Raw genomic sequence first — 27,113 nt, 5'->3', positions numbered from 1 at the left:
GCTTGACTGACACTGTCAGAGTCATGAATCATTCAATAAAGCCATTTAGAAATTTTATTTATTTATTTTTGGGTCCACTGGTTCTTCCTTGCTGTGCCTAGGCTTTCGTTAGTTTAGTTGCTGCAGGGCAGCAGGGGGATGGGGGGTGGTGTAACACTCTAGTTGTGGGGTGAGGGCTGCTTATTAGTGGCTTCTTTTGTTATGGTGCACAGGCCCTAGGTTGGAAGTCTTCAGTAGCTACTGTACAGGGGCTCAGCTGCCCCCAGCATGTGGAATCTTATCAGACCAGCAATGGAACCCATGTCCCCTGCCCTGGGAGGTGGATTCTTGACCATTGCACCACCAGGGAAGTCCAAATCATTTAGATTTGTAACACATACTCAGCTGAATTTTGTTTTTCAACAACTTTCTATTTTATAGATGTACAGACAGTAGTACTCCTTAATAAACAATAGCAAAGGTGATATTTCATGAGAAACTGGCAACTGTATATTAAAAAAAGAACGTACGTATACAAAAGATTTGCATTTAAGATACAATAATTTCATGTTTAATGGATAAAACGATGTTTCTGAGTTCAGCACAGTCACTGACTAAGAGGAAGGCGAGGCCCAGATCCCACGACGTCCATCTTTGTCAGAGCGGCCCAGTATGCCTCCTTTATCTTGTCTCCTGTCTTGACTCTCGCACAGAGTCGGACACGACTGAGCGATTGAACTGAACTGAACTGATCTTGTCTCCTATGGTACAGGTGATTGTTTTCCTTTAAAGTCCCAGACAAAACTCACTAAAGTTCACAAAAATGACTTAAACGCCTCAGTCTGAGTACATTTAAGGGACAGTATGATAGTGTTTCATCACTGCCATCTATCAGGGCATGTTCACTACAGCTGCATGGAATCTAAATTATTATCCAAACACTTCGGAGATCAATAGCTTTGAAGGCTTTCTAAATGCTCTTCGAATTCCTCAGAAATTGTCCTTAGCCCCTTGCAGAGGAAGCGAAGCTTCTAGCCTACCTGGAGGAACAGGGAGGTCAGTTTTGAGCAGCCTAGAGGATTGCCTGGCCCTGGGAGGTTCAAGCAGAATCTCTCAGGCTGCAGGCCTTGGCCTGCCCGAACTCCATTATCCAGAGCGCTGAGCGTTGAGCGGCAGCGGAGCCCGCCCAATGAACGCCCAGAATTTCGGCATTTCCGGGGGGTGGGCTCACTGGGTGAAGGCGGGACTTACTGTGTTTTCCTAGCGCGTCTTGGAGCGGTTTTCGAGGGCCGAAGGGTCGGGGTTGAGGTGACCGAGAAGGCGCGAGGAGACGCTTTGCCCCCAAGGACCAGAGGCGGTCCTACAGTCGGGCACATCGCTACCTGCAGGGCGGCCTGGAGACGCTGGTGCCGGGTCCTTCCGGGACGCTCGGCTGGCCCCTCTCCGCCCACCGAGTCCGATGGCGGTGGCGGCGGCGGCGGCGGCGCTGAGGGACACTCCTCAGGTAAACGCTCATCAGTCCGGCCCTCCTCGGCCTCATCCTAACAGACGTAAAGCCGCGAGCGCCTGCGCACGTGCCCGCAGCTCAGACCCGGGTGTCCAGGGCGGGGCTGCGGTGGCGGGCGGGGCCTTCTGTTTGACCGACCGCACGGTGGCGCCTGGTACAGGGTGATGGGCGGAGGGATGCGCAGGCGCAGAGATGTGGCGGTCCAACTGAGGCAGGAGAATTCGTGGAGACTGGGCAGTGGCACCCCACTCCAGTACTCTTGCCTGGAAAATCCCATGGGCGGAGGAGTCAGGTAGGCTGCAGTCCATGGGGTCGCGAAGAGTCGGATACGACTGAGCGACTTCCCTTTCACTTTTCACTTTCCTGCATTGGAGAAGGAAATGGCCACCCACTCCAGTGTTCTTGCCTGGAGAATCCCAGGGATGGGGGAGCCTGGTGGGCTGCCGTCTATGGGGTCGCACAGAGTCGGACACGACTGAAGCGACTTAGCAACAGCAGGGGTCCATCTGATGGCTGCAGGGAACAGTGTGGGTATGCTGTCCCATCTGCAGTGGCAGACTGAGGAGTTGTACCTTCCTTCTTGAGGCCTTTGAAGCCATGGAAAATTAAAAAAAAATTTTTTTTAATTGGAGGATAATTACTTTACAGAATTTTGTTGTTTTCTATCAAACCTCAGCATGAATCAGCCATAGGTATACACCTGATATGAAGAACTGGCTCATCTGAAAAGACCCCGATGCTGGGAAGGATTGAAGGTGGGAGAAGGGGACGACAGAGGATGAGATGGTTGGATGGCATCACCGGCTCAATGGACATGAGTTTGAGTAAACTCCGGGAGTTGGTGATGGACAGGGAAGCCTGGCGTGCTGCAGTCCATGGGGTCGCAAAGAGTCGGATACAACTGAGCGACTGAACTGAATTGAACTGATACATATATCCGGTCCCCTTTGAACCTCCTCCCCATCCCACCTCTCCAGGTTGATACGGAGCCCCTGTTTGAGTTTCCTGAGTCATACAGCAAATTTGGAGCCATGGAAAATTGTGAGGCAAAGAAAAGTGACATAAGTTAGGTTTGCAAAATCACCAGAGTCTGTTCAATGAAAGAACTAATCGTAGGGATGCTGAGGACACTGAAGCAGATGGAGTTTGGGGTTTTTTTCCAAGGACGCACAATTGCTGAGAGTGAATAGAGGTTAGACACTCGTGGAACCTGGTTCAGATGCCCCCAGGTGTGTAGGGAAGGTCTCAGTCCCTGGAAAATTGCCAGGATCACATCCCTCTAAGACCTACCACTTCCCACAGGTTTCCATGGCTGCAGAGGTGCTTTTGGAATCTAATCGGGTAAGTGGAGATTACCCTCCCTAGTTGCAACCCTGTGTTAGTCACTCAGTCGTGTTTGCAAACCCATGGACTATAGCCTGCCAGGCTCCTCTGTCCATGGAATTCTCCAGGCAAGAATACTGGAGTGGATGCCATTCTCTTCTCCAGGGGATCTTCCTGACCTGGGGATCGAACCCAAGTCTCCTGCATCAGAGGCAGATTCTTTACCGTCTGAGCCACCAGGGAAGCCTTCTAATTTTCTCCAAATTTGAGTTGTTATGAAACGTGTCACCTGGCATTTTCCCAGCCCTTGGGTGTGCAGACCTTGGAGAATCCTAGCTCAGTCCTGAGTCCAGTCTAAGCATTATATGAAAGGGCTCCCGTTTCAGGCCACCAATAGAAAGAGTTGTGGAAGCTTGTCACAAAAACAGGAAGTGCTTGGAGGTGAAGCTAAGTTGGTTCGGGGAATTGCAGGTCTCCTTCCTTCCTGGTGAGAATAAACTGGCTGTGGGGAGCAGCAGTGAGAGCTGGAATGACTGTCTGTGAAGTGGGCATCTATTCTGGAGGCAGTGGGAGGTGTGGAGCAGGTGAGGGAGGCGATTTCTTCTGGGTCTTCACAGGCTCCACTGGTTGCAGCGTGGACGGCAGCGTGAACAGAGTGGTTAGTGGGAGAGTGAGGAGAGAGCAGTCAGCTGTGGCACCGAGGTCAGGAATCTCTTCTGAGCTCTCAGGAGGAAGCTGCCGATGGGGTAGATGTGCGAGGAGGTGGATTGTGGGTCTTCAGGAGTGAGGCAGTTGATGGTCTCATCTGTCTGTATCCTGACAGGGCAGTGTGACCTTTGAGGATGTGGCTGTGTACTTCTCCTGGGAGGAATGGGCTCTCCTTGACGAGGCTCAGAGATGCCTGTACCACGATGTGATGCTGGAGAACTTTGCACTTACATCCTCACTGGGTAAGCTCTTCTACGTGCCCCTGTGCCCTGGGCCAAGCTCTGTGCTTCTCTTTTCTCCGGGGGCAGGTGTGTCCCTAGTTGCCTGGATTTGTGCTGTGTTTACAAGGGCTGGGCTGAGTGCTCGCCTCCTTCTCATCTGTGTCAGCACAGCACCTACTGCCCCAAAGCCTCCTAGGGAAGAGTTTGGTATCACTGTTGTTTTGTCAGCCTAATGGACCCCCATGCCTTGCCCTCTGCCTCGCTGGGTAACTCTCTAGCACCATAGCACCCTAGTATAGCACCCTTCTTTCCTATAGCTCACATTTGTTTCTGACTGTGCTGGAAGTGTAGGCACTTACATAGTCACTGCTTATACAAATGTTATTGACAGCCCCTTAGTTAAGGTTCTTTTTGCTTTATTTCACTTGGAACATGTATACAAAACATTTACCAGTTTCTTTTTTTTTTGGCCACACTGCTGCTTTCAAAATCTTAGTTCCCCAACCACAGCATGAACCCATGCCTTGGCCACTGGACCACCAGGGAATTCCCACACATATTTAATTTGTATACTCTTCATTTGCTGAATTCATTTATTCTAGAAGTTTTGTGGTGCAATCTTCACAATTTCGTGAGCTATGGATCCCTTTTGTCTTTTTTCTTAAGGCTCCGTGTAGAACTTCCGATACTACAATGAATACTAGTGGTAGAAGCTGGCATCATTTTCTTGTTTCTGATGTTGGAGTATTGCTGACATTTGGAGGACAGACTCCTTATTGCCCATGCTGACTCCTGGAAGCTATTCTTGGAACATGTACAAGGTCCCCACCCCAAGGGCTCAGAGGTAGGGAGTGGAAGGATGACTACTATGACCATGATAAGAGCTGAAAGGGACACAATTAAAGCAATTGAGCACGGCGGAAGAGTTGCATTAGACTAACTCTACTGGTGTCGTCGTCCAGAAGGGAAGTCAGATTCCTGGTTCTTACTACTGTGCTATCTTCTCTTCAGCTACGGCCTTAGGAATTTTTTGTTAACATTTAATAGGTTTCTGGTGGTCTCCTGTGTGCTGAGTTGTCTGGGCCTGTTTTGGCTACTGACTTGTCCTGTCATTCCCTTATGATTTTGGTTCTCTTGGGTACATGCAGATCTTCAGGTGGGGCACAGAAAAAGTCCTCTGAGCTTCACAGGATGGATATGACTCCATTCTCAACAAGATGGGCTCAGAGCAGACCTGACCCAGATGAATGAAAGTTGACAGAGGACATGACTTCAGGTGTTGGTTGAAATCATACCAGGGACCTATCCTGTTTTACTTCTGTATTGGTGCCATTGCCGGGAGCCACACCTCCCTCCTTTCCCTTCTCAATTCTTGACACTGTGCTGACTTGTCATTTCTATTAGTCATTTCTACTCTGATTCCAGCTGAGAGCTACTCTCCACTTCTCCACACTGCTTACCTCACTCATTCCTCACACTGTTTCCTACTCAGACATTGCCATGTTCTAAAGGGTGCAGGTATTTAATAGTCCTTAAATACTGTTACCTTTGTTTCAGTCAGATTTTTCTGGGACTGGACTGGACTTCTGCACAGCATCACATGTCATCAGCAGATATAATCCTGCTAAAATCTACTGACAGATCTTCCTCAGTGGTCCAGTGGTTAAGACTCTGTGGTTGCACTGCAGAGGGCACTGTTTCAATCCCTGTTTGGGCAACTCTCATCCCACATGCCAAGTGGCATGGCTGCAAAAAAAGAAAAGCTGCTGACAGAAAAATGAGTTACAGCACAAACGTTTCCTCATGTCCTGTGCCCAGTGAGACCCGCACCATTCCGTGAACTTAGGGACCCAGTAGTACACAGCAATTGCTTCCTGAAGATGAGATTTCCTGAAAGCAGTTTCATGAACTGATCCTTTGATGTGTTGAGTTACATTTGTGATGGTTTTGCCTCTTCTCAATAGGGTTGACATGTACTTCACCATCACTTCTTTAATTTCAGGCTGTTGGCACGGAGTAGAAGATAAGGAAGCACCTTCTGAACAGAGCATTTGTATAGGAGTGTCACAGATCAGGACTCTCAAGGCAGATTCGTCTCCCCAGAAGGGCCAGCCCTTTGAGATGTGTGGCCCAGTCTTGAGAGATATTTTGCACTTTCCTGAGCACCAGGAAACACATCTAGGGCAGAAACCATACACATGTGGAAATCGATTCTATATCTCTGCTAACCTTCAGCAATACCAGGGGCAACACATTGGAGAAATACCCATCAGAAGTGCTGTGGACACAGCCTTGATTATAAACAGCTGCACAACCCATGTGTCTGGGAAACCCACTGTCTATGGGGAGACTGGGAACGACTTCTTTGTCAATGTGGGATTTTTCCATCAACAGGTCATTCACACTGAGGAGAAGCCAAACAATAGTAATGAGTGTGAAGCTGTCTCTCACAATGGAAAAAGGCATGAGAACTGGGAAGAAGGCAACAAAGCCTTCCACTGCACAGATACACTTGTTGAGGACCAACGAGTCCTTACTAGAGAAGGGCTTTATGAGTGCAGCAAATGTGGAAAAGCCTGTACTCGAAGATGTAACCTCATTCAGCACCAGAAAGTCCACACTGGAGAAAGGCCTTATGAATGCCATGAATGTGGAAAATTGTTTACCTACCTCTCCAGCTTCATTATACACCAGAGAGTTCACAGTGGAGAAAGACCTTATGAATGCAGCGAATGTGGGAAATCGTTTAGCCAAAGCTATAGCCTCAACAGCCATAGGAAAGTTCACACAGGAGAAAAACCTTATGAGTGCAGGGAATGTGGGAAGTCTTTTAGTCAAAGATCTAATCTCATTCAGCATCAGAGAGTTCACACTGGAGAAAGGCCTTATGAGTGCAGTGAATGTGGGAAATCTTTTAGCCAAAACTTTAGCCTCATTTACCACCGGAGAGTTCACACTGGAGAACGGCCTCATCAGTGCAGTGAATGTGGAAAATCCTTTAGCCGAAGCTCTAGCCTCATTCACCACAGAAGACTTCATACTGGAGAGAGGCCTTATGAGTGCAGTAAATGCGGGAAATCCTTTAAGCAAAGCTCCAGCTTTAGCTCACATCGGAAAGTCCACACAGGAGAAAGGCCTTATGAGTGTGGGGACTGCGGAAAATCATTTAGCCATAGCTCCAACCTCAAGAATCACTGGAGGGTTCACACTGGAGAAAGGCCTGTTGAGTGCAGTGAATGTGGGAAATCATTTAGCTGTAAATCTAACCTTGTTAAACACCTGAGAGTTCACACTGGAGAAAGGCCTTATGAGTGTGGGGAATGTGGAAAATCGTTTAGCCAAAGTTCCAGCCTCATTCAGCACCAGAGAGTTCACATTCGAAAAAGGTCCTGAGTGCAGTGAATGTTGGAAAAAAACGTCTCAGCTAGAAATATGACCTCATTCAACCCCAGAGATGTCACACCAGTGAAAGGCCTTAGATACGCTGGGATGTGCAGTTTCCTTCTAGTATATTTACACTGGAGAAGTTGTGACTGAGCCATCTAATGCATCTGAAAATCTACACTGGGGAGATTCCCCTTAAGTTCCAGGTATGTAGGAATCTTTAAGAAGCTGTGCTTTACTTTATTAGGGGCTTTCCCTGTGGCTCAATTACCTGCCAGGCCCTTTCCAGCTTTATGTCACTGCCAGTTTCATTTCTATCACCTGGCAGGTTCACACAGTGTGGAAATTACCTCCCAGCATGCTCAGGGAAGCTGACTTCTGTCCCATCCCTTTCTGTGGAGGGAAGTAATGAGTAGTCTTAGCTCTTATGGCATCCTCATTCCTTTCTCATTGCGAAACTAGGGCATGAACCTCACTCAATTTGGGCCCACTGGACCCAGTTTCAGTTCTGTTGGTGACTTGCCATCAGGGACTGCATTTTCAGGGACATGTTAGTTTCTGGTGACACTTCTGATTTTCCCAGTCACCAAGCTGAGAACTGCATGCCTTGTATTCCTTTGCATTTTGCAATGATAAAGGCATTAATGTTTCAGCTCTCTTTGGTCTGGGCCTTCTATTCACTTTATATGAGGTGATCAGAATAAAATTGGGCTCTACCAGCATTAATGATGGCACAACTTTCATGGGGGGTCCTGCGCCTTGTGTGCCTCACATCAGTATGATTGAAGAATGTAGCTCTCTTTGTGGGGTTGGCCTAATGTAAATACATTGTTGCTCAAGGTCTCCTCAGAAAGACTGCAAGGCTTTGGGGTCCTGATTTGTGGACTGTGTATCAGGGTTTTTTTGTGGGCTCAGAAAACATCTGAGGAGCCATGAAGTTGTGACAACCTCCAGTGCTTCTGGAAACATGAATTGTTATTCACAGTGAATGATCACATAATGCTCAGCAGTTAACCTATAAAAGAACCACATGTCCTGATCCCTAGAATTCACTAGATAGTTCCACTGTAAGTCTGCGGGGCTGGAGGAAACCATGTTCATCAAGTAACCCTGGAGCGGAGATTGTAGTGAAGTAGGTGGAGTGTGTCCTAACATTGCATCAGCAGATGCTCCAGTGACTGTGACTATGCAGTATCAGTGTGCACAGATGCCTGAACATCTGGAATGTTCAGCCAAAGGCCATTGCCACAGAGGCAGAGAAACAAACAGAAAGATCCCTTCATCCACAGTGCGGCTCTGTGATCAGCCAGCATTCCTGTTAACTCAGGTGGGAAGACATCTCTTCTCATCAGTGTTTGCTGCCACTAAGACAAGGGTGCTTCTCCAAGGTCATCAGAAAAGAAAGGCAATATAGGATTGCGAGACACGAGGAGTTTTCATTTTGGTTTTGGTTGTTCTTTGAGGCTTCCAGGATCATAGTTCCCTCACCAGTGACTGAACCCTGGGCCATGGCAGTCAAAGTGCCAATTCTTAGCCACTGGACCACTAGGGATTTCTCAAGATCTGATTTCCTAGAAAGTGTCACAGACCTAGATTTTTCTCTTGCGTCATTTTGTAAATTCTTATTCAGATGTAGTTGACATATGATATAGTGTGTCTATTTGAAGTGCAGAATCTAAATATTTTGAGATTCTTAAGTGATAATATATAAGTAGTACATTCTTTATTGCTGAATAGTAGCATTTCTATAGTTACATTGTTTGTTCATCCATTCATCTGGTTATGGTCACTTGGGTTATTTCTACTGTGGGTTATTGTAAATAAAGGTGCTAGAACGTTTATATGTAATTCTGTATGGATGGATGGATTTTCACTTACACTGTGTTAGTAATTCAAAGTATAAAGCCTGAGTCATAGAATAGGTGAATGTTTAACTTATGAAACTGACAAACTATGATCTACATTTATAGATTGTTTTTACATACCCACCAGGAGCATGTAAAATGCTTCCAATTTCTGGCCAATACTTGGTATGGTCAGTCTTTTGGATTTCCTTAAATTTTGAATTTAAGGAAGTAGTCATTTTAATTACATCTCCCTAAGGAATAATAATGTTGATCTTTCTTTTTCCACATGGTTTATTTGCCATCTGTATGTCTTCTTGGTAAAATATCTGTTCATATCTTTCACCTACTTTTCTTTTCAGTAACAAATAAAAAGCTCCTTTTTATCCTCAATTTTTGTGTGTGCTATATACAATGTAATTACCACATATACCATGTAGTTTAAATTTAATCTGCACATCCACATATTTTTAAATCTAGACTTTCAATAATATAATGAAGTCCAGGTTTGTAGTGTTTTCCAGTTTTTTGAATACAAATATTCTTAGCATGGCCAATTTCAAACTAACAACATGGTGTCACTGAACATGGAGTTGGGAAAAGCTGATAGAGGTACATCATTCCAACTCAATCATACTGATCCAGTAGCAACAAATGATACAAATGATAATGAAACTTGGTAACAGCAGAATCTAACACAACACCGTAAAGCAATTATCCTTCAACTAAAATATTTTAACCGTCCCTCCCCCAAAAAACATAGTAAAATTATTATGAAGTGACAAGTTCTGAACATTTGTGTAAGGTGTAACCCCTGGGTGGAGGAAATGGCAACCTACTCCAGTATTCTTGCCTGAAAAATCCCTTGGACAGAGGAGTCTGGCAGGCTACCATCCAGGGGCTTGTAAAGAGTTGGATACAACTGAACACACACATAAGGTATACCTGACTGAACATAGAGTGCATGTATTTAGGATGTACATTTTTATGTTTTAATACATACTTTTACCCCAAAAATCATTATTTTCATTGGAAACAAAAGATAATCTATAATGCCCTTACTCAGTTAATTTAAATACTTAAATGCTTTAAAAAATAAACAGACCAAGAAAGATATTTAAAATAAAGGCAATTCTTGGGGGGGGGGGGGGACAACAACTGAACTTTGAAGATGTTTTCCTCAGAAAGGATCAAAAGAATGCACATTAATTAAAAATTGAGATGCAGGGATTTCCCTGGTGGTCCAGGGGCTGGGATGCCATGCTTCCAATGTAGAGGACCCAGGTTCAATCCCTGAACAGGGAACGAGATCCCATATGCCACAACTAAGACCAAGCACTGCCAAATAAAATTAATTAATTTTTAAAAATTGAGATGCAGTTTCCAGCAGTTTATTTTGGAATCAAAACTATACTCTTTTCAGTGTGAATGCTCTGGAAGTTTGTGTCTTTGTTCTTTGTTGACAGAAAATTCATGAGTAAATCACAATTTATAATGATTAGAGCTCTGTGTTTGGAAATTTCAATAAATTTGAAAACAAAGGAGCATACTTACAGTTTGTTATGCTCTAGCATTCTCAGTGAAATTAAAAGACGCTTACTCCTTGGAAGAAAAGTTATGACCAACCTAGATAGCATATTCAAGAGAGAGACATTACTTTGCCGACTAAGGTCCGTCTAGTCAAGGCTATGGTTTTTCCTGTGGTCACGTATGGATGTGAGAGTTGGACTGTGAAGAGGGCTGAGCACCGAAGAATTGATGCTTTTGAACTGTGGTGTTGGGGAAGACTCTTGAGAGTCCCTTGGACTGCAAGGAGATCCAACCAGTCCATTCTGAAGGAGATCAACCCTGGGATTTCTTTGGAAGGAAGATTGCTAAAGCTGAAGCTCCAGTACTTTGGCCACCTCATGAGAAGAGTTGATTCATTGGAAAAGACTCTGATGCTGGGAGGGATTGGGGGCAGGAGAAGGGGATGACAGATGAGATGGCTGGATGGCATCACGGACTTGATGGACGTGAGTCTGAGTGAACTCCGGGGGTTGGTGATGGACAGGGAGGCCTGGGGTGCTGCGATTCATGGGATCGCAAAGAGTCGGACACGACTGAGCGACTGAACTGAACTGAGCTGAACTGAACTGAGCATTCTCAGTATTATCATCTGTATTTAAGAGGAGCAAATTTTATAATTTGTAGTTATCCAGTACATTTAAACTAGGACTGTTTTCTGTCACATTTCAGGTTCCATATTTCATACATTCTATAACAACATGTCCATAGCACTAAAGTTTTGGGAAGAAAATAGCTGCCCATTAGTCACAGTTCCAGGGTTTGACTTTTTTTCCTGACCACACTGTGACCGCTGCTTTGGGAGCTTGGAATCTTAATCACTGAACCACCAATTTTTGCAGGCATCTGGCAGGGGCTAAAACAGCACTATGGGAATGAATCAAACAGCCAGGAGGTCAGATAGATGGAGTGAGAAAAGTCGTATGTAAAAGAAAAGACATATGTAATTAAGTGAATCTGAATGTTTCTGCAAGGATCTATAGCCATAAATGTGGTTCCTTCCAGATTTATACAAGTGGGTTGGAAACTGTTAAATTTATCCTCATATCTATTCTTGCCTGGAGAATTCCATGGATAGAGGAGCCTGGCAGGCTATAGTCCACGGGGTCACAAAGAGTTGGACACAACTGAGTGACTTAACACTTTCACATGTATGTACATGAACAGGAAATAACTAAAGTAGTCAGCAAAATAGTAATAATTTAATTAATTAAATGAGAAAACAGAAAGGCCAGAAGTAATTTTGAAGATGTATCAAAAAGATATGTGGGGACTTTCCTGGTGGCCCATGGTTAGAATCTGCCTTTAGTGTGGAGAATGTAGGTTCAATTCGTGGGAGGGGAACTAAGATCCTACATGCCCTGGCGCAACTACGCCCCCACCCACCTCAACTATAGTGCTGCGAACTAGAGCCCACACGTGCTCTGGAGCCTGAATGCCCCAAGATCCCGTGTGCCACAACAGGACCCAACACAGCCAAGATGGAATGTTTTTTCAAAATACATGTTTAATATACACATCATGTTCATTAACTTGAAGTGAGAAGTAACCAATTTTGTTTACATCTGAGACACTGTCATAGATAGATACTAAGTGTCCTAGGAGGAACAGCATCTCATGGTGACTTAGCCTGGTGACCAGCATCTCCCTGGTTCCATCCACTGAGATCCCTATAGCTCACTCATAATTGAAATGAACGTGCTATTCAATCTTCATATACCTATTTCAAGAGGCTTTCCTTCACCTACATAGGGACTCAGTACAATATACCTTTACTTAGTTGCCCATGGGGCACCTCAAACGTTCAGGTATCACATACAACCTCACTGGACAAGAACTTTATTGGACCCATCTGTGCTCAGGCACCCAAGTGTGGAGCTTTATTGATGACATACCCTTGTGAGGGATTTGCAAGACACTTGTGCAAGACATACATTCATTGTGCTTACAGACAACAGATGGGCTACGGCCCCACACGTTTCAGTGTCTTGCCAGCACAGTAAACTTCTTAGCTCCATCCAGTGTTTGTACGGGCTACTCTATGGCTGATGTGGTTAAAGGGCAACTTCTGATTTTGTCAGCTCCCACCAGTCTCAGAGGGGCCAGACCTATTGGATCTTTCTGACTTTTAGAGGCAATGTATTCTGCGTTGATGACTAAGGCTTATTTATGTCGTCACTCAAAAATCATCCCACTTTTGGGGCCTTTATGAGCGAAAAGTCCTAGTCAGTTCAGATGGCCAACCATTCAACAGATACTTTCTTTTGGCTGTGCCACACAGCATGCAGGATCTTTGTTCCTTCGATCAGGGATCAAACCTGTGCCCCCTGCATTGGGTACGTGGAGTCTTAACCACTGGACCGTGAGGAAAGTTCCTAATAGGCACTTATTTTGGTGCCTCCTGGAGACTCCTTGGTCGAAGCTCTGCACACACCTCCTATGCTCTGTAGTCTCTGGGCCCATGATGGCAGTAAGCTACCCAGGGTCTTCTGGTACAAAGTGTTGTTTGTTTCAACGTCACGACATGGCGTGTGAGCAACAACTGCTGGATGCTTACTCAACCTTCTGGTAAAGGAAGGCTTTCACAGGGCCTGAACCTGTGACACTCTGTACCCAGTTACCTTATTTCCTCGGTTATTAAAGCAACACAACACCCAGGAAACTCAGTGCGACAGCAAGGCCTTGATACATGACAGAGCTGTTCCTGGAGCTCTGGTGTTTCCCACTTGCAGGAAGAGGTGGCCTTGGTCCCCAGTCTTTTGCCAAAGGTCACAGTACTGAAGGACAGCACTCCTCTCCTTGATGCTTGGCTACTTGGGCATACACTTGGGATCAACCAGAAGACTCTTCGGAGCCCTTTGGACTGCAAAGCGATCAAACCAGTAAATCCTAAAGGAAATGAACCCTGAATATTCACTGGAAGGATTGATGCTGAAGCTCCAATACTTTGGCCATTTGATGCAAACAGCTGACTCACTGGAAAAGACCCTCATGCTGGGAAAGATTGAAGGCAAGAGGAGAATGGGGGCTGCAGAGGATGAGATGGTTAGATAGCATCACCAACTCAGTGAATATGAATTTCAGCAAACTCTGGGAGATCGTGGAGGACAGAGGAAGCTGGCATGGGGTGGCAAAGAGTGGAAAATGACTTGGTGACTGAACAAGTTAACAATGGGAGATCACACACTTTATTAATAGTAATGCCACCAGTACATGTGTACGTGATGGAGCTCTCTGGAGGGCTCCATTCAGAATGGATACAGCTCCTCAGTCATGTCTGACAGATACTCTGTCAGATGTTAGATGCACGTGTATTTGGATTTTAACTGCATGCTACTGTTTGGGTGCCATGATCTGGACTAGTGGGTACATGATCTCTGTCCTTCACAGGCACAAGCAGCAGGTCCAACACATTCACAGCAACAGTATTTCCCCAGACTTTCCCATGATGCCAGAGCCACACACGCCATCCTGATCCTGGTGACCTTCTTCGACTTTTAACTTTCTCTTCCATTTCTACTCTTTCTGTTGCTATGATTGTAAATCCAGGCCAGTGACTGATGGACACTGTGCTACTAGCTTCTTTGATGTTTCCCAGCTTCCAGCTCCTTTGTGTTTATCAGCAGTGACACTTGTTTCTCTAAGTTCTTTGCCTTCTGCACCAGAGAAAAATACTTTTCCTACTCTTGTTAAACATCTATAAGTTTTCTCTCATTTTGGCATTTGGATCAATTACTCACTTTGGGTTTCTTTTTGCTTTTTAAAATTAATTTTTATTCTTTCAAAATAGGTGATTATTATGTGCAATAAATTCTGCTACATCCTGGGGTAAAATGGTAAGAAGTATATCCCTGCCTTCAATTGCTAAGAGAAAAACTTAAGTTGTATGGTAATTAATTAACCTAATTATGCTTCATTATCTAGTAGGATGTCCTGGGAAAATGGAAAGAAACATTAAACTAGGAGATACAATTTTTTATCATGTGCTTCTTTGCACCACAGGGACACGATCCGCTTTGCTCCCCCACCAGACACCTCCCGATCAGGAATGTTTATGAAATGAAGGAAATTCATCTCAGGTAGGCCACTGGTTCATAATAGCTACAAGCCTGCAAGCCCTTACTGGCATTTTTATTTCTAGTCCCCATGCCCGTATCAATGGCCAGAGAGGTCATGGGCAAAGTGACATGGCACATGTGGCTAAGCAGCCAAGTGACTATTTCTTTCTCATACAGCAAAATATACTAGCTTCTCATGTGATACTCAAATGTGTCTTGCTTCTGTGTGAAAGCAAACTGAACAATCAAGAGCTACACATCCTCCACATGGCTGAACACCCCTGGAGGCAATGTTTCCCTTCCTTCATCATCACAGCACCAAGCACCAAGCAACTAGAGGCCACCCCTATAGCATGAAGTCCAAAGTTACTCAAAGCAAGCAATCCTAAATTGTTTACCCCACTCTGCCAGGCCTTTCCCACAGAACCTCAACACAGACAGTGGTCTGAACACTCCCACTCCTGCCTTATGTCTCATGACTACCCTGATAACTGTCCCATGTGTTTCCAGGATCTGTGAGCATTACTGTTTTCCTGTTTTTTTCTTGTAGCCACACCTGACTGACCATCTCATAAATAATACAAATCACTTTTATAGATACTCCCTTTATTAAATGTCTGGTGGCTTGTACCATCCAGAGAATACAATCTTAACAATTCTCCATGGAAAATTCACCTTTTATTTTTTAAACTTATTTTTAATTAAAAAAATTAGAGAAAAGTAAAAATTTTAATTACAGTAGATTTACAATATTATACTAGTTTCAGGTGTACAGCAGTGACTCAGTATTTTACGGATTATACTCTACCAAATGTTATTATACAATAATGGCTATAATTCTTTATCTGATACAGTATAAACTTGCTGTTTTATAAGTAGTTTTTAATCTCTTAATCCCATACACATAATTTGTCCCATCACACTTCTGTCTCTCCTTTGATAACCATTAGTTTGTTTTCTATATCAGTGTAGTTGCTAAGTCATGTCCAGCTCTTTGAGACCCCATGGACTGTAGCCTGCCAGGCTCCCCTGTCCATGGGATTCTCTAGGCAAGAATACTGGAGTGGGTTGCCATTTCCTCCTCCAAAGGATCACCCCGACCCAGGATTGAACCCACATCTCCTGCACTGGCAGGCAGGTTCTTTATCAGTGAGCCACCAGTGAAGCCCCTAAACCTGAGTTTGTTTCTGTTTTGCATGTGTATTCTTTTGTATTAAGTTGCACATAAGAGATATCATACAGTATCATACAAGTCTCTTCTCCACTCTTGGCTGCCCTAAACCCAGTGCAATGCTGTGGCATGGAGGTGCTGGGAACAGAGCATTACCAGGTAGATAATAGGATCATTCATTCACAGGAAAACCACAAATGTTGCTTTCCAGTGGACAGTCATGACCGCTTAGCATGAAGTACAGTGTATGAGCAGGACTCTTGAGGAGGGGGGGGCAGGGACAGAGGATGGATTAGGTATTCTTTGAGTTCCCAAAGCTGGATTGGAAGGGAAAGAGGATCACAGTGACCAGACTCCCCTTGTCCTGAAAACAGGCAACCTGACATTGAATCCCAAATATCTGTCCATTGCTGGGAGGTAATAATTAGAAAACTCATCCTCTGTGCCTCAAATCCCTACCTAGAAACGGTCCATTTGCTGCCTGATGACTGTACTTCTGTCCTCCCACGCTGTTACGACCCCCAACTCCAACGCTAGTGCTCTCCTCATTAGCTGCATTCGTAAGGCCCCTTCTCCAGTGTGAACTCAGATAACCAAATAGAACTGATCTACTATTAAGATTCTCCACATTCACTGCACTCAAAAGGCCTTTCTCTAGTGTGAATTCTCTGATGATCAAGAAGACTGGACTTATTAATAAAAAGATTTCCCACATTCACTGCACTCATAAGTCCTTTCTCCACTGTTAACTCTGATGATACCGAAGGCCAGAGCTAGCAGTAGAAGATTTCCCACATTCACTGAACTCAAAGTTTTTCTCAATGGTGAACTTTCTGATGATACCGAAGGCCATAGCTAGCAGTAAAAGATTTCCCACATTCATTGCACTCATAAGGTTTTTCTCCACTGTGAACTCTCTGGTGATACCGAAGGCTAGAGCTAGCAGTAAAAGATTTCCCACATTCACTGCACTTATAAGGTTTTTCTCCACTGTGAACTCTCTGATGATACCGGAGGCCATAGCTAGCAGTAAAAGATTTCCCACATTCACTGCACTCATAAGGCCTTTCTCCATTGTGAACTCTCCGATGACGAAGAAGGCTCGAACTGCTAGTAAAACATTTTCCACATTCACTGCACTTATAAGGCCTTTCTTCAGTGTGAACTCTCTGATGATTACGAAGGCTCAACCTAACAATGAAAGATTTCCCACATTCACTGCACTCATGAGGCCTTTCTCCACTGTGAATTCTCTGATGATACCAAAGGCTAGAGCTAGCAGTAAAAGATTTCCCACATTCACTGCACTCATAGGGCCTTTCTCCAGTGTGGATTTTCCTACTGGAACTGAGGTGGTGCATTTGATTAAAGGATGTCCCATAGTCACTGCCCTTATACAGCACTTCCCTGTTGTGAACTTTCTGATGATATCGGATGCCAGCCAGAGTTATAAAAGATTTCCCACATACATTACAGGTATAAGGCCTTTCTCCTTTGTGAATTCTCTGATGTCTATGGAAATTGGAGTTGTTGATAAAAGATTTCCCACATTCATTGCACTTATAAGGCCTTTCTCCAGTATGAATTCTTTGATGTACATAGAAAGAGGATTGGTGGGTAAAACATTTTCCACATTGAGTGCATTCATATGGCCTTTCTCCGGTATGAATTCTCTGATGTCCAATGAAACGGTTCTTATAGGTAAAAGATTTATCACATTTCTTGCACTGATAAGGCCTTTCTCCAGTGTGGATTCGCCTATGAATCCTGAGATACTTTCTTTGGCCAAAGGATTTCCCACATTCAGTGCACTCAGAAGACCTTTCTCTAATGTGACCTTTCTGGTGCTGAACATGGTTACTTTTGTGAGTGCCACCTGTGAACTCACAAGACCGTTCACTAGTGAGGATTCTCTCATCTTGAACAAGTATGTCTGTGCGGCTGGAGGCTTTCTTGCCTTCTCCCGAGCTCTGATGACTTTTTCCACTGTGAAGAACAGCTTCACAGTCCTTACTGTTGTTTTGTTGATTCCTGGTGTTTTGGGCCTGTGGCTGAATTCCCATGTTGGCCACGAATTCCTTCCCAATCTCACTGTATGGGGAGAGACTTCCTGACGCATGCATTGTGCAGCTCTTCAAAAATGAGAGTTTCCCTGTAATATGTTGTAAAAGAGTCTCTCTCATGTGCTGCTTCTGGTGCTGCTGAATGTCTGCAGTGAAACAGAACTGTTTTCCATGTGCCCCACATGTGTTTGCTTTCTGTCCACTATTTGTTCCCTGCTCTTCAGTCAACTGCAAAATGTTTTTCAAGACCAGGATGCATATTTTACAGGGCTGGACCTTCTCAGCAGACGAATCTGTCCTGGGAGTCCCAGTCTGTGACACTCCTGCAGATTTGCTCTGTTCAAAAGGTGTCTCTTCATCCCCAACTCCAGGCCAAGAACCTGAAAACAATAGTGAAGTCCATATTGAGTTTAGTACGGGGAAATGCCACCGTTACAACTGTACATCTGACACTTGAAAGAACAAGTCCACAGACTGTGTTCAGGAAATGGAGTTGGGGTCAGACTGAGGAAGCAGCTGCTCTGTGTTACAGGGCTTTAAGGTTACAGAACAGATGAGGTCTCAGCAAACACAGGACACAAGAATTGGGTATGGAGCAAGGGTGAAAGGCCTTTTCTACAGTTCACTCTTATCAATAGCTTCTGCCTGGACCACAACTGCTAGTGACCTTTTCTCTGCAGAACTGTATGTCCAGGCCTCAGAAAATCTGACTGGAACAGGTATCTGGTGTTTAAGGAATATTAAGGGATACTTCTGTGTTTCAGGACATAAACAGTGTCAGAAAATACTCTGGAGGAAACACTGTGAAGACCAATAAAATAAATGGTTTAGAGAGGCGGTAGGGAATTAATCCCAGGCTGGAGTCAGAATAAAAATGAGAAGTAGGACTTCCCTGGTGCCACACTGGGTAAGAATCCAGCTGCCAAAAAGGGACATGGATTCGAGGCTGGGTCTGCAATGATTTCACATGCTGTGGAGCAACCAATACCGTGCACAGCTACTGAGCCTGTGGGCTACAACTACTGAAGCTTGCAGGCCTAGAGCCCATGCTCTGCAATGAGAGAAGCCACCACAATGAGAAGCCCGCCTACCAGAACAAAGAGTAGCCCACACTCGCCACAACTACAGACAGCCCTTGCAAAGCAATGAAGATCCAGCCAAAATTAAAATAAATGGATAAATAAATAGTGAGAAGTAGAAGAAATTGTAAGCTGGTAGTGTCAAGAATGAAGAAAAGTCTATAGAAATGACTTGTGGCCACTGGCAATCACACTAAAGGCAGCAGTCAAACAGGCTGGGTTCCTCAAATGACTTGAACACAGACCTGACATGAAGCTATCCCAGCTGCCATTCAACTTGGCCAGGCTACCTGAGTGCTTTGTGCTGAGACCAGAATCATGTCCATCCTGCAAATCATGAAGGACTGTCCACTCTCAGTTCAACAACTACATGGAAGGCAAGTGATACAACTCTTAATAGAAGAGCAGGTCAGGTGAGTGGCCAACACCAGCCCAGAAGAACTCAGCACACAAACAGGGACAATATTTAAATACTGCAAAAGACGCTCTGATGGAACCAGATGAAAGGATGTGCAGCAGATGGTATACAAAATGTTAGGATTCCATCTCCTCACCTTAACAGTAACTGTGCTGACAGAATCCAATGGTAGCTCTTGGAACTCGAATCTATTGAAGATCTGCAGTTTCCCAAGTTAAATTTATTTCAGTCAAGTTCAGTTCTTAGCCTCTGGAGCTACCCATTCCTCAACCCAAAGTGCCATGGCAGGCTACTGTGTACATGTTTCTAGAGCAGACTGCACGTACTTTTCATGAGCCAGCATGGAAAATAAGGACCTAGTTAGTCCTCCAAATGTCAGTGATCTACAGCCTGACTGCTGGCTGCTGCTCCTGAATGCATGTGAGTAATACGGAGAAGGACACCCATTGCTGTAAATGGTACCACTGATACACAAATCTCTTCCCCCTCTGGCTGAAGATTTTAAGGGCCAGTGTCTCACCTCCTGTTCTTCATTTTTCTGTTTTTCCCTTTTGAGAGTGAAACATTTGAGGACTACGGCAATCAAAAGCAAAAACTGGGCTTCCCTGGTGGCTCAGTGGTGAAGAATCTGCCTGTCAGTGCAGGAGACACAGGTTTAACCTCCCGTCTGGGAAGATCCCACATGCTGTGGAGCAACTACGTGCATGTGCCACAACTACTGAGCCTGTGCTCTAGAGCCTGGGAACCACAACTACTGAGCCCATGTGCCACAATTACTGAAGCCCACATACCCTTGAGCTCGTGCTCTGCAACAAGAGAAGCCAGAGCAATGAGAAGCCTGTGCACTACTAGAGCATAGCCCCTGCTCACAACAACTAGAGAAAAGCCTATGTATCAACAAAGACCCCGCATAGACAAGAAATGAATAATAATAAAGAAAATCATAAAAGACAACCACTTATATTGTGGAATTTTAAGTCATGGTGCACCCCCAAGGAAAGGCACACTGAAAAGCCTGTCAGTTTACATCTCATGTCAATATACAGGAAAGAGACACCCTAAAAACATCAAAAACAAGGAGAACCCCCCCTCCCCCCACTGCCCAGCAAACCCTGGTTAATGGCAAGCACAGTATTTCCAGAGTTACAATCATAAGATGCCAATGTTCAGTTTTCAACAACAAAAACTCACAAGGCATACAAAGAAGGAAAGGACAATAACAATCAACAGCCGCTGTACCTTATGAAAAGGTACAAAAAGAATAGATGGTAACCGTGCTTAGTTGCTCACTCATGTCCAACTCTTTGCAACCCTACGGACTGTAGCCTGCCAGGCTCCTATGTCCATGGGGATTCTCCGGGCAAGAATACTGGAGTGGGTTGCCACACTCTCCTCCAGGGGATCTTTCTAACCCAGGGATCAAACCCAGGTCTCCCGCATTGCAGGTGGATTCTTTACTGTCTGTGCCACCAGTAGAGCCTATAGTGACTAGAAAAAGATTTGTCTGAAAAAGATGTTCAAATTGGTAAACAAATGAACCCCCCAAAAAAATTTTAAGCTGCCTCAACAAAATGGAACAATAAAGATACAGCAAGTTGTTTTGCCTTTTTTTTCTTTTTTTTTGCTAGTAAGTATTTTTAAAAAAAGAAACTTGGGTGCTGAAAAGTACAACTGCTGTAGTGAAAAAAAATCACTAGAGAAATTTAATGCAGAAAAACATCCTAGATTTGAGGCAAGATATGAACGTAAACATCCAAGAACATAAACGAACTTCAAGCAGAATAAACAAGACGACCCACATTGTGGCACATTATAATCAAACTGCTGAAACTCAGAGAATCTTGAAATCAGTGAGAGAAGTGACTCATCACAGACAAGGGGTCTCAAACAACATCATTAGCAGATTTCTCATGGGAAACCTGAGAAGGCCAGAAGATAGTGGGCTGCTATGTTCAGATGGCTGAAGGAAAAAAATCTGCCAACCAAGATTCTTTCAAAAACGAAGGAGAAATTAGCATATTCTCAGGTAAACAAAAGATGCAGAAGTTTAAGAACTGCTAAAGGGAGTCCTTCAGATTGAACTGAAAAGACACTAAGGAGTAAAATGATAAAGATAAAGCTTTATAGAAGCATCAAAAAGATTTGTTTTTTTGGCCTGCCAGCACAGCTCTTAGTATTTTAGTTCTAGACCATGGATTGAACCCAGGCCTATGGCAGTGAGACTGCAGAGTCCTAACCACTGGACCACTAGGGAATTCCCAGAAAATTTTAAAATGTTATTGATGGTAAGCTGGTATAAATTAAAATTAGTATGCTCTAGCTTTAGGATATTAAATGTAATCCCCATGGTAAATACAAAAAAAAAAAAAAAAAGAAGTTTTATAATGTACACAAAGGAAATGAAAAGGGAATTAAGATATTTCACTACAAAAAAAAATCAACTAAACACAAAAAGAGAAAATAACAAAAAGGAAGGAAGGAATGACAAAGCTCCAAGGCTTATACAAAAAACAAAGAGCAAGATGAAAAAAATAATCTCTCATCAATAATTGCTCTAAAGTAAATAGATTAACCTCTCAGAGCAAAACAGAGACTGGCAGAATAGATTCAAAAAAACAATCCAGGAAACTCCCTGGCAGTCCGATGGTTAGGATTCCGCAGTTTTACTGCTGAGGGCATGGGTTCAATCCCTGATCATGGAAGGAAGAATTCACAGGCTGTGTGGCAATCCAAGACGACGATGACAACAACTGTATGCTGTCGACAAAACACAAGTTGAAACTGAAAGGTAGATAAAGATATTTCGTGCAAATAGTAACAAAAAGCACACAGGAGTAGCTATAAATCATACCAAACAATAAGGATTTTAAATCTAAAAAGACTACAAAGGACATACATTTTGGGAATTCAGTGTAAGATGATGCAATAAGTATAAATAGTCACACACTCAATAGTAGATCACTGAAATACATGAAGCAAAAACTGACAATCAAGAGGAGAAACAGACAGTTCTACAATAATGGTAAATTTCAATACTCTACTCTCAGTAATGGATAGGAAAAATAGATATAATTAGATAAAGTTTATACCAACTATCCTCTCTAACCACAACAGAATTAAGATCCATAACATGGCATATGGAAAACTGAAATATCTACAAATTTCTGGAAATAAATAGGTTCAAGAAAATAATCACAAGGGAAATCAGAAAATATTTAAGAGACCAATGTAAACAAAACGCCACACACTAAAACTACAGGATTCAGCAAAGGCAGTACTAAGGAGAAAATTTACAGCAATAAATGCTAACATTAAAAAGAGAAATATCATAATCTTTACAACTTGATGAACTACAAAAAACAACAACAAAACACGTGCTAAATAGACAAAGCATTATGAAAAAGGAAATGATAAAGATCAGACAAATAAAATAGCCAGAACATTCTGTCCTTCTTAATAAGGTAACTGACAAGAAAAACAAGTGCTCAATTCCAGCCCTTTCTACACATGGCTGTCCCACCTAATGGAAGGAAAATAAACTGAAAGTAACTTGTGAACTTCACAGGCCAGACATACAAGCTCATTAAAAGACTGCTAAGTAAACATGCTATGAATGCTTCCAGTACTGTGCAGGCTTCCCTTCTCCACATCTTACCAACACATTCATCACACTGGAAATACAAAACAAGTTTAATATATATGCTGATTAATGTTTGGTAGAGTTGGGAGTTTGGGACAAGTGAAGAGGAACTAAAAAGCCTCTTGATGAAAGTGAAAGAGAGTGAAAAAGTTGCCTTAAAGCTCAACATTCAGAAAATGAAGATAATGGGATCCGGTCCCATCACTTCATTGGAAATATATGGGTAAACAGTAGAAACAGTGTCAGACTTTATTTTTGGAGGCTCCAAAATCACTGCAGATGGTGACTGCAGCTATGAAATTAAAAGACGCTTACTCCTTGGAAGAAAAGTTATGACCAACCTAGATAGCATACTCAAAAGCAGCGACATTACTTTGCCGACTAAGGTCCGTGTAGTCAAGGCTATGGTTTTTCCTGTGGTCATGTATGGATGTGAGAGTTGGACTGTGAAGAAGGCTGAGCACCCAAGAATTGATGTGTTTGAACTGTGGTGTTGGAGAAGACTCTTGAGACTCACTTGCACTGCAAGGAGATCCAACCAGTCCATTCTGAAGGAGATCAACCCTGGGTGTTCTTTGGAAGGACTGAAGCTAAAGCTGAAACTTTGGCCACCTCATGCGAAGAGTTGACTCATTGGAAAAGACTCTGATGCTGGGAGGGATTGGGGTCAGGAGGAGAAGGGGACGACAGAGGATGAGATGGCTGGATGGCATCACTGACTTGATGGACATGAGTCTAAGTGAACTCTGGGAGTTGGTGATGGACAGGGAGGCCTGGTGTGCTGTGATTCATGGGGTCGCAAAGAGTCGGACACGACTGAGTGACTGAACTGAACTGAACTGAAGGACAAGAAGTCTGGCATGCTGCAGTTCATGAGGTCGCAAAGACTTGGACATTTGAGAAATGGAAATTCAAAGAAAGAACACAAAATTCTAGAAGTCAAAAAGACTATAACAGACATGAAGAATGAATATGATGGGCTTATTGATATACTGGACACAGCTGAGGAAAGAATCTCTGTGCTTGATGTTCTCTTTGTAGAAACTTCCAAAACTGAAAAGCAAAGAGAAAAATGAAAGAAAGAAATGCAAATCAAAACTACAATGAGGTACCACCTCACACCAGACAGAATGCCATTATTAAGAAGTCTAGAGGGGCGTCCCTGGTGGTCCAATGGCTAAGACTCCATGCTCCCTTGCTTACCAAAAAGAAAAAAAAAGAAAAGAAAACTTCATCCTCTCAATGCAGGGGGCCCAGATCCCATCCCTGGTTAGGGAATTAAGATTCCACAAGCTCGAGATAAGAGTTTGCATGTAGCACCTAAAAGCTCCCAGGTGTCCCAATTAAGACCCAGAATAGCCAAATACTTACATACACACATATTAAAAACAAAAGTCTACAAATAACAAATGCTGTTGGTGCAGCCATTATGAAAAACAGTATAGATGTTCCTCAAAAAGTTAAAAGTAATGTTGCCATGATCCAGCAGTTTAACTCCTGGGCATATATCCAGCCAAAAATTTTAATTCAAAAAGATATACACTCCTATGTTCACAGCAGTTGAAACAGGCTCATGAGGATAAAAACAGAGAACACAAATTAATAACACAAAAAATTCAAAATAAAACATCACTGTAGATACCATGGAGATTAAAAGAATAATAATGAAAAATATGAGCACTCTTCAACCCCATGAATTTGATCACCTAGATGCAAGGGATCAATTCCCTGAAAGATAGTCTACCAAAACTCACACAATAGATAATCTGAATAGGTCTGCGTCAATTAAAGAAAATGAATCAGGGGGCCTCAATGGGGTTCCAATGGTTAAGCTCTGGGCTTCCACTGCATGGGGCATGCATTCAATTCCTGGTCAGGGCCTAAGATTTATCATGCTATGCAGTGTGGCCAAAAAGAAAATTCTTCCAAACATGTAATGAGAGAATGTACAATTCTCTACAATCTCTTTCAGAAGATAGAAACAAAGGGAATAGCTCCCAACTCATTCTTTGAGGCCAGTATTAATACCAAACCAAAAACATTAAAAGAAAACTATAGAATAATATCTCTCATGAACATAGACACAAAAAACTTAACAACTTTTAAAAATTGATTAAAAAACTATATAAAAAGAATTATATACCATGACCAACTGAGCAAGTGAAACTGGTTTAACACTCGAAAGTCAGTTAACCTATCAATACTTAAAAGATATCAATACTTAAAAGACTGGTATCCAGTTGTGTAAGTTCTTATATTTTGGAACATTTACCCCTTAAATATATGCTTGCAAATATTTTCTCCCATTAGGTAGGTTACCCTTTGATTTTGTTGAGCTTCTTTTGCTGTTTAGAAGCTTTTTAGTTTAATTAGGAAAAGGTATACTTATTGGGAAGGAAGTAAAATTGTCTTCACTCTCAGATGACATGATCAGGTTATGTCGAAAACACCAAATGTAGACACCCTGCCAAAAATACCCTAGAACAAAAAGTAATTACAGGCCACTCTTGCCTTCTGAGATGGCCCACATTCTGGGTGTATCTCTGTAAATAAGCCTGCTTTCACTAAAAAACAACAAAGTTTTCAGTATACAAAGTTACAATATAAAAACCAATCACTGACCTACATACCAGCCCCACAAGAAACTGAAATTTGAGGCTAAAAACTAAATACCATGTACATAAGTACAAAAAAAAGAGAAAAAGAAAGTGGTATTTAGTTATAAACCTACCAAGACATGTACAAAGGGCAAAAGCTTCAAAATGTTGGATTTGGGCATGATTTCTTATCTATGACAACAAAAGCACATGCAACAAAAGAATAAACGAGATACTGAACCTCAAAAAAAAAAAAGAGCATTTTTGTTTGCTTCATACCTTTAATATAATGTCATCTGTCAATTATACCTCAAGAAAGGTATGGGGGAAAAGGAAAAAACTGACCTACTGCACATCACAGGGAACTATAAACACAGTAAAAAGGCAACCACAGAGTACAACAAGGAATTAATATCCAGAATATATGGATGAAGTCTAGAACTCAACAACCAGAAACCAATCTGATGAAAAAAATGGGAAAAGGGCCTGAATAGATATTTTTGAAAGATATACACGGAAATTCCCTGACAGTAGAGTGGTTAAGACTCTACACATTCACAGCCATTAGGCCCAGGTTCAATCCCTGGTCAGAGAACTAAGATCCCAAAAGTCAACATGGCTTGGACCAAAAAAAAAAAAAAGAAAAGATATAGAAATGGCCAATAAGCACACCATAAGGGAAATGCAATGGAAATGGTAAAGATATACCACTACACATCCATTAGATCGTAATCATCAAAAGACAAAAATTAAAGCTGCAGGCATGTATGTAGGGAAACTGGAACCCTGAAAAAGGCTGTGGGAAGAATAGCTCCCCATCTGTTTAGTAGTGCCCATGTCAGTGACAACACTCTTCTGTACAGACAGGCAGAAATAAATATCAGATACGTGGTAACCACGGTCCACATGTAAGAAAGACAGAGCTTGTCCCTGGGGAAGAGAAGAAAGGCAGAGCCTAGCTCAAGAGGATAGAGGAGGGAGTGGGGCCTTACCCAGCATGCATACAAGCGCAAAGTTCTCCAACATGACATCAAGGTACAGTTGTATCTGAGCCTCATCAAGAAGACACCATTCTTCCTGGGAGAAGTACACGGCCACATCCTCAAAGGTCACACGGCTCTGGTGTAACAGGGACAAATAAAATCATGAACAGTCTCACATTTTCCATCTTCTCACACATCTTCCCTACTGTCCAACCTGATGGAGTCTCCTGATACCTGGGGAAGAAAAACTCCCTCCTCTGATCTGAACTTCCTGTTGCCTCTGGAACACCACAGGCATTTAATTTCAAGCTGAAATTCTGCTCTTCCCTGTTGTTTATTCCCACCAGAAAAAAAAGACCTGCACTTACCTTAACCAGCTTAGCCTTACCTCAAAGCACTTCGACATACTGGTATGGGTTTCAATGTTCCATTAATTCCTCCATAGAACCAGTGTGCCCTCACTACCCCAGGCACAGGGTTGCCAAGGTCCCCAAACCGAAGTGTTGGGAAAATGGCAGGTTAAGAGCCCCAAGACCCTCCTCAAATACAGAAAATGTGTACATGAGAGTATG

At 43.2% G+C, this 27,113-nt stretch overlaps 1 protein-coding gene across 1 annotated transcript in view; it reads left to right on the top strand.

Moving 5' to 3' along the window:
- Positions 1-1,317: 1,317 nt before the first annotated feature.
- The window catches only part of LOC128064110 (zinc finger protein 211-like), a 36,350-nt gene continuing 10,554 nt past the window's right edge, over positions 1,318-27,113 (top strand). Inside the window, 4 exon segments of the mRNA XM_052656907.1 lie at positions 1,318-1,483; positions 3,633-3,759; positions 5,741-7,127; positions 7,129-7,161. Coding sequence (XP_052512867.1) covers positions 1,439-1,483; positions 3,633-3,759; positions 5,741-7,127; positions 7,129-7,161 — 1,592 coding nt within the window. The 5' untranslated portion in view covers positions 1,318-1,438.

This window comes from Budorcas taxicolor, chromosome 18 (assembly GCF_023091745.1).
Source record: "Budorcas taxicolor isolate Tak-1 chromosome 18, Takin1.1, whole genome shotgun sequence".
NCBI classification, from domain to species: domain Eukaryota; kingdom Metazoa; phylum Chordata; class Mammalia; order Artiodactyla; family Bovidae; genus Budorcas; species Budorcas taxicolor.
Note: the sequence above shows the minus strand (reverse complement) of the source record. Positions and strands in the feature narration are given on the sequence as shown.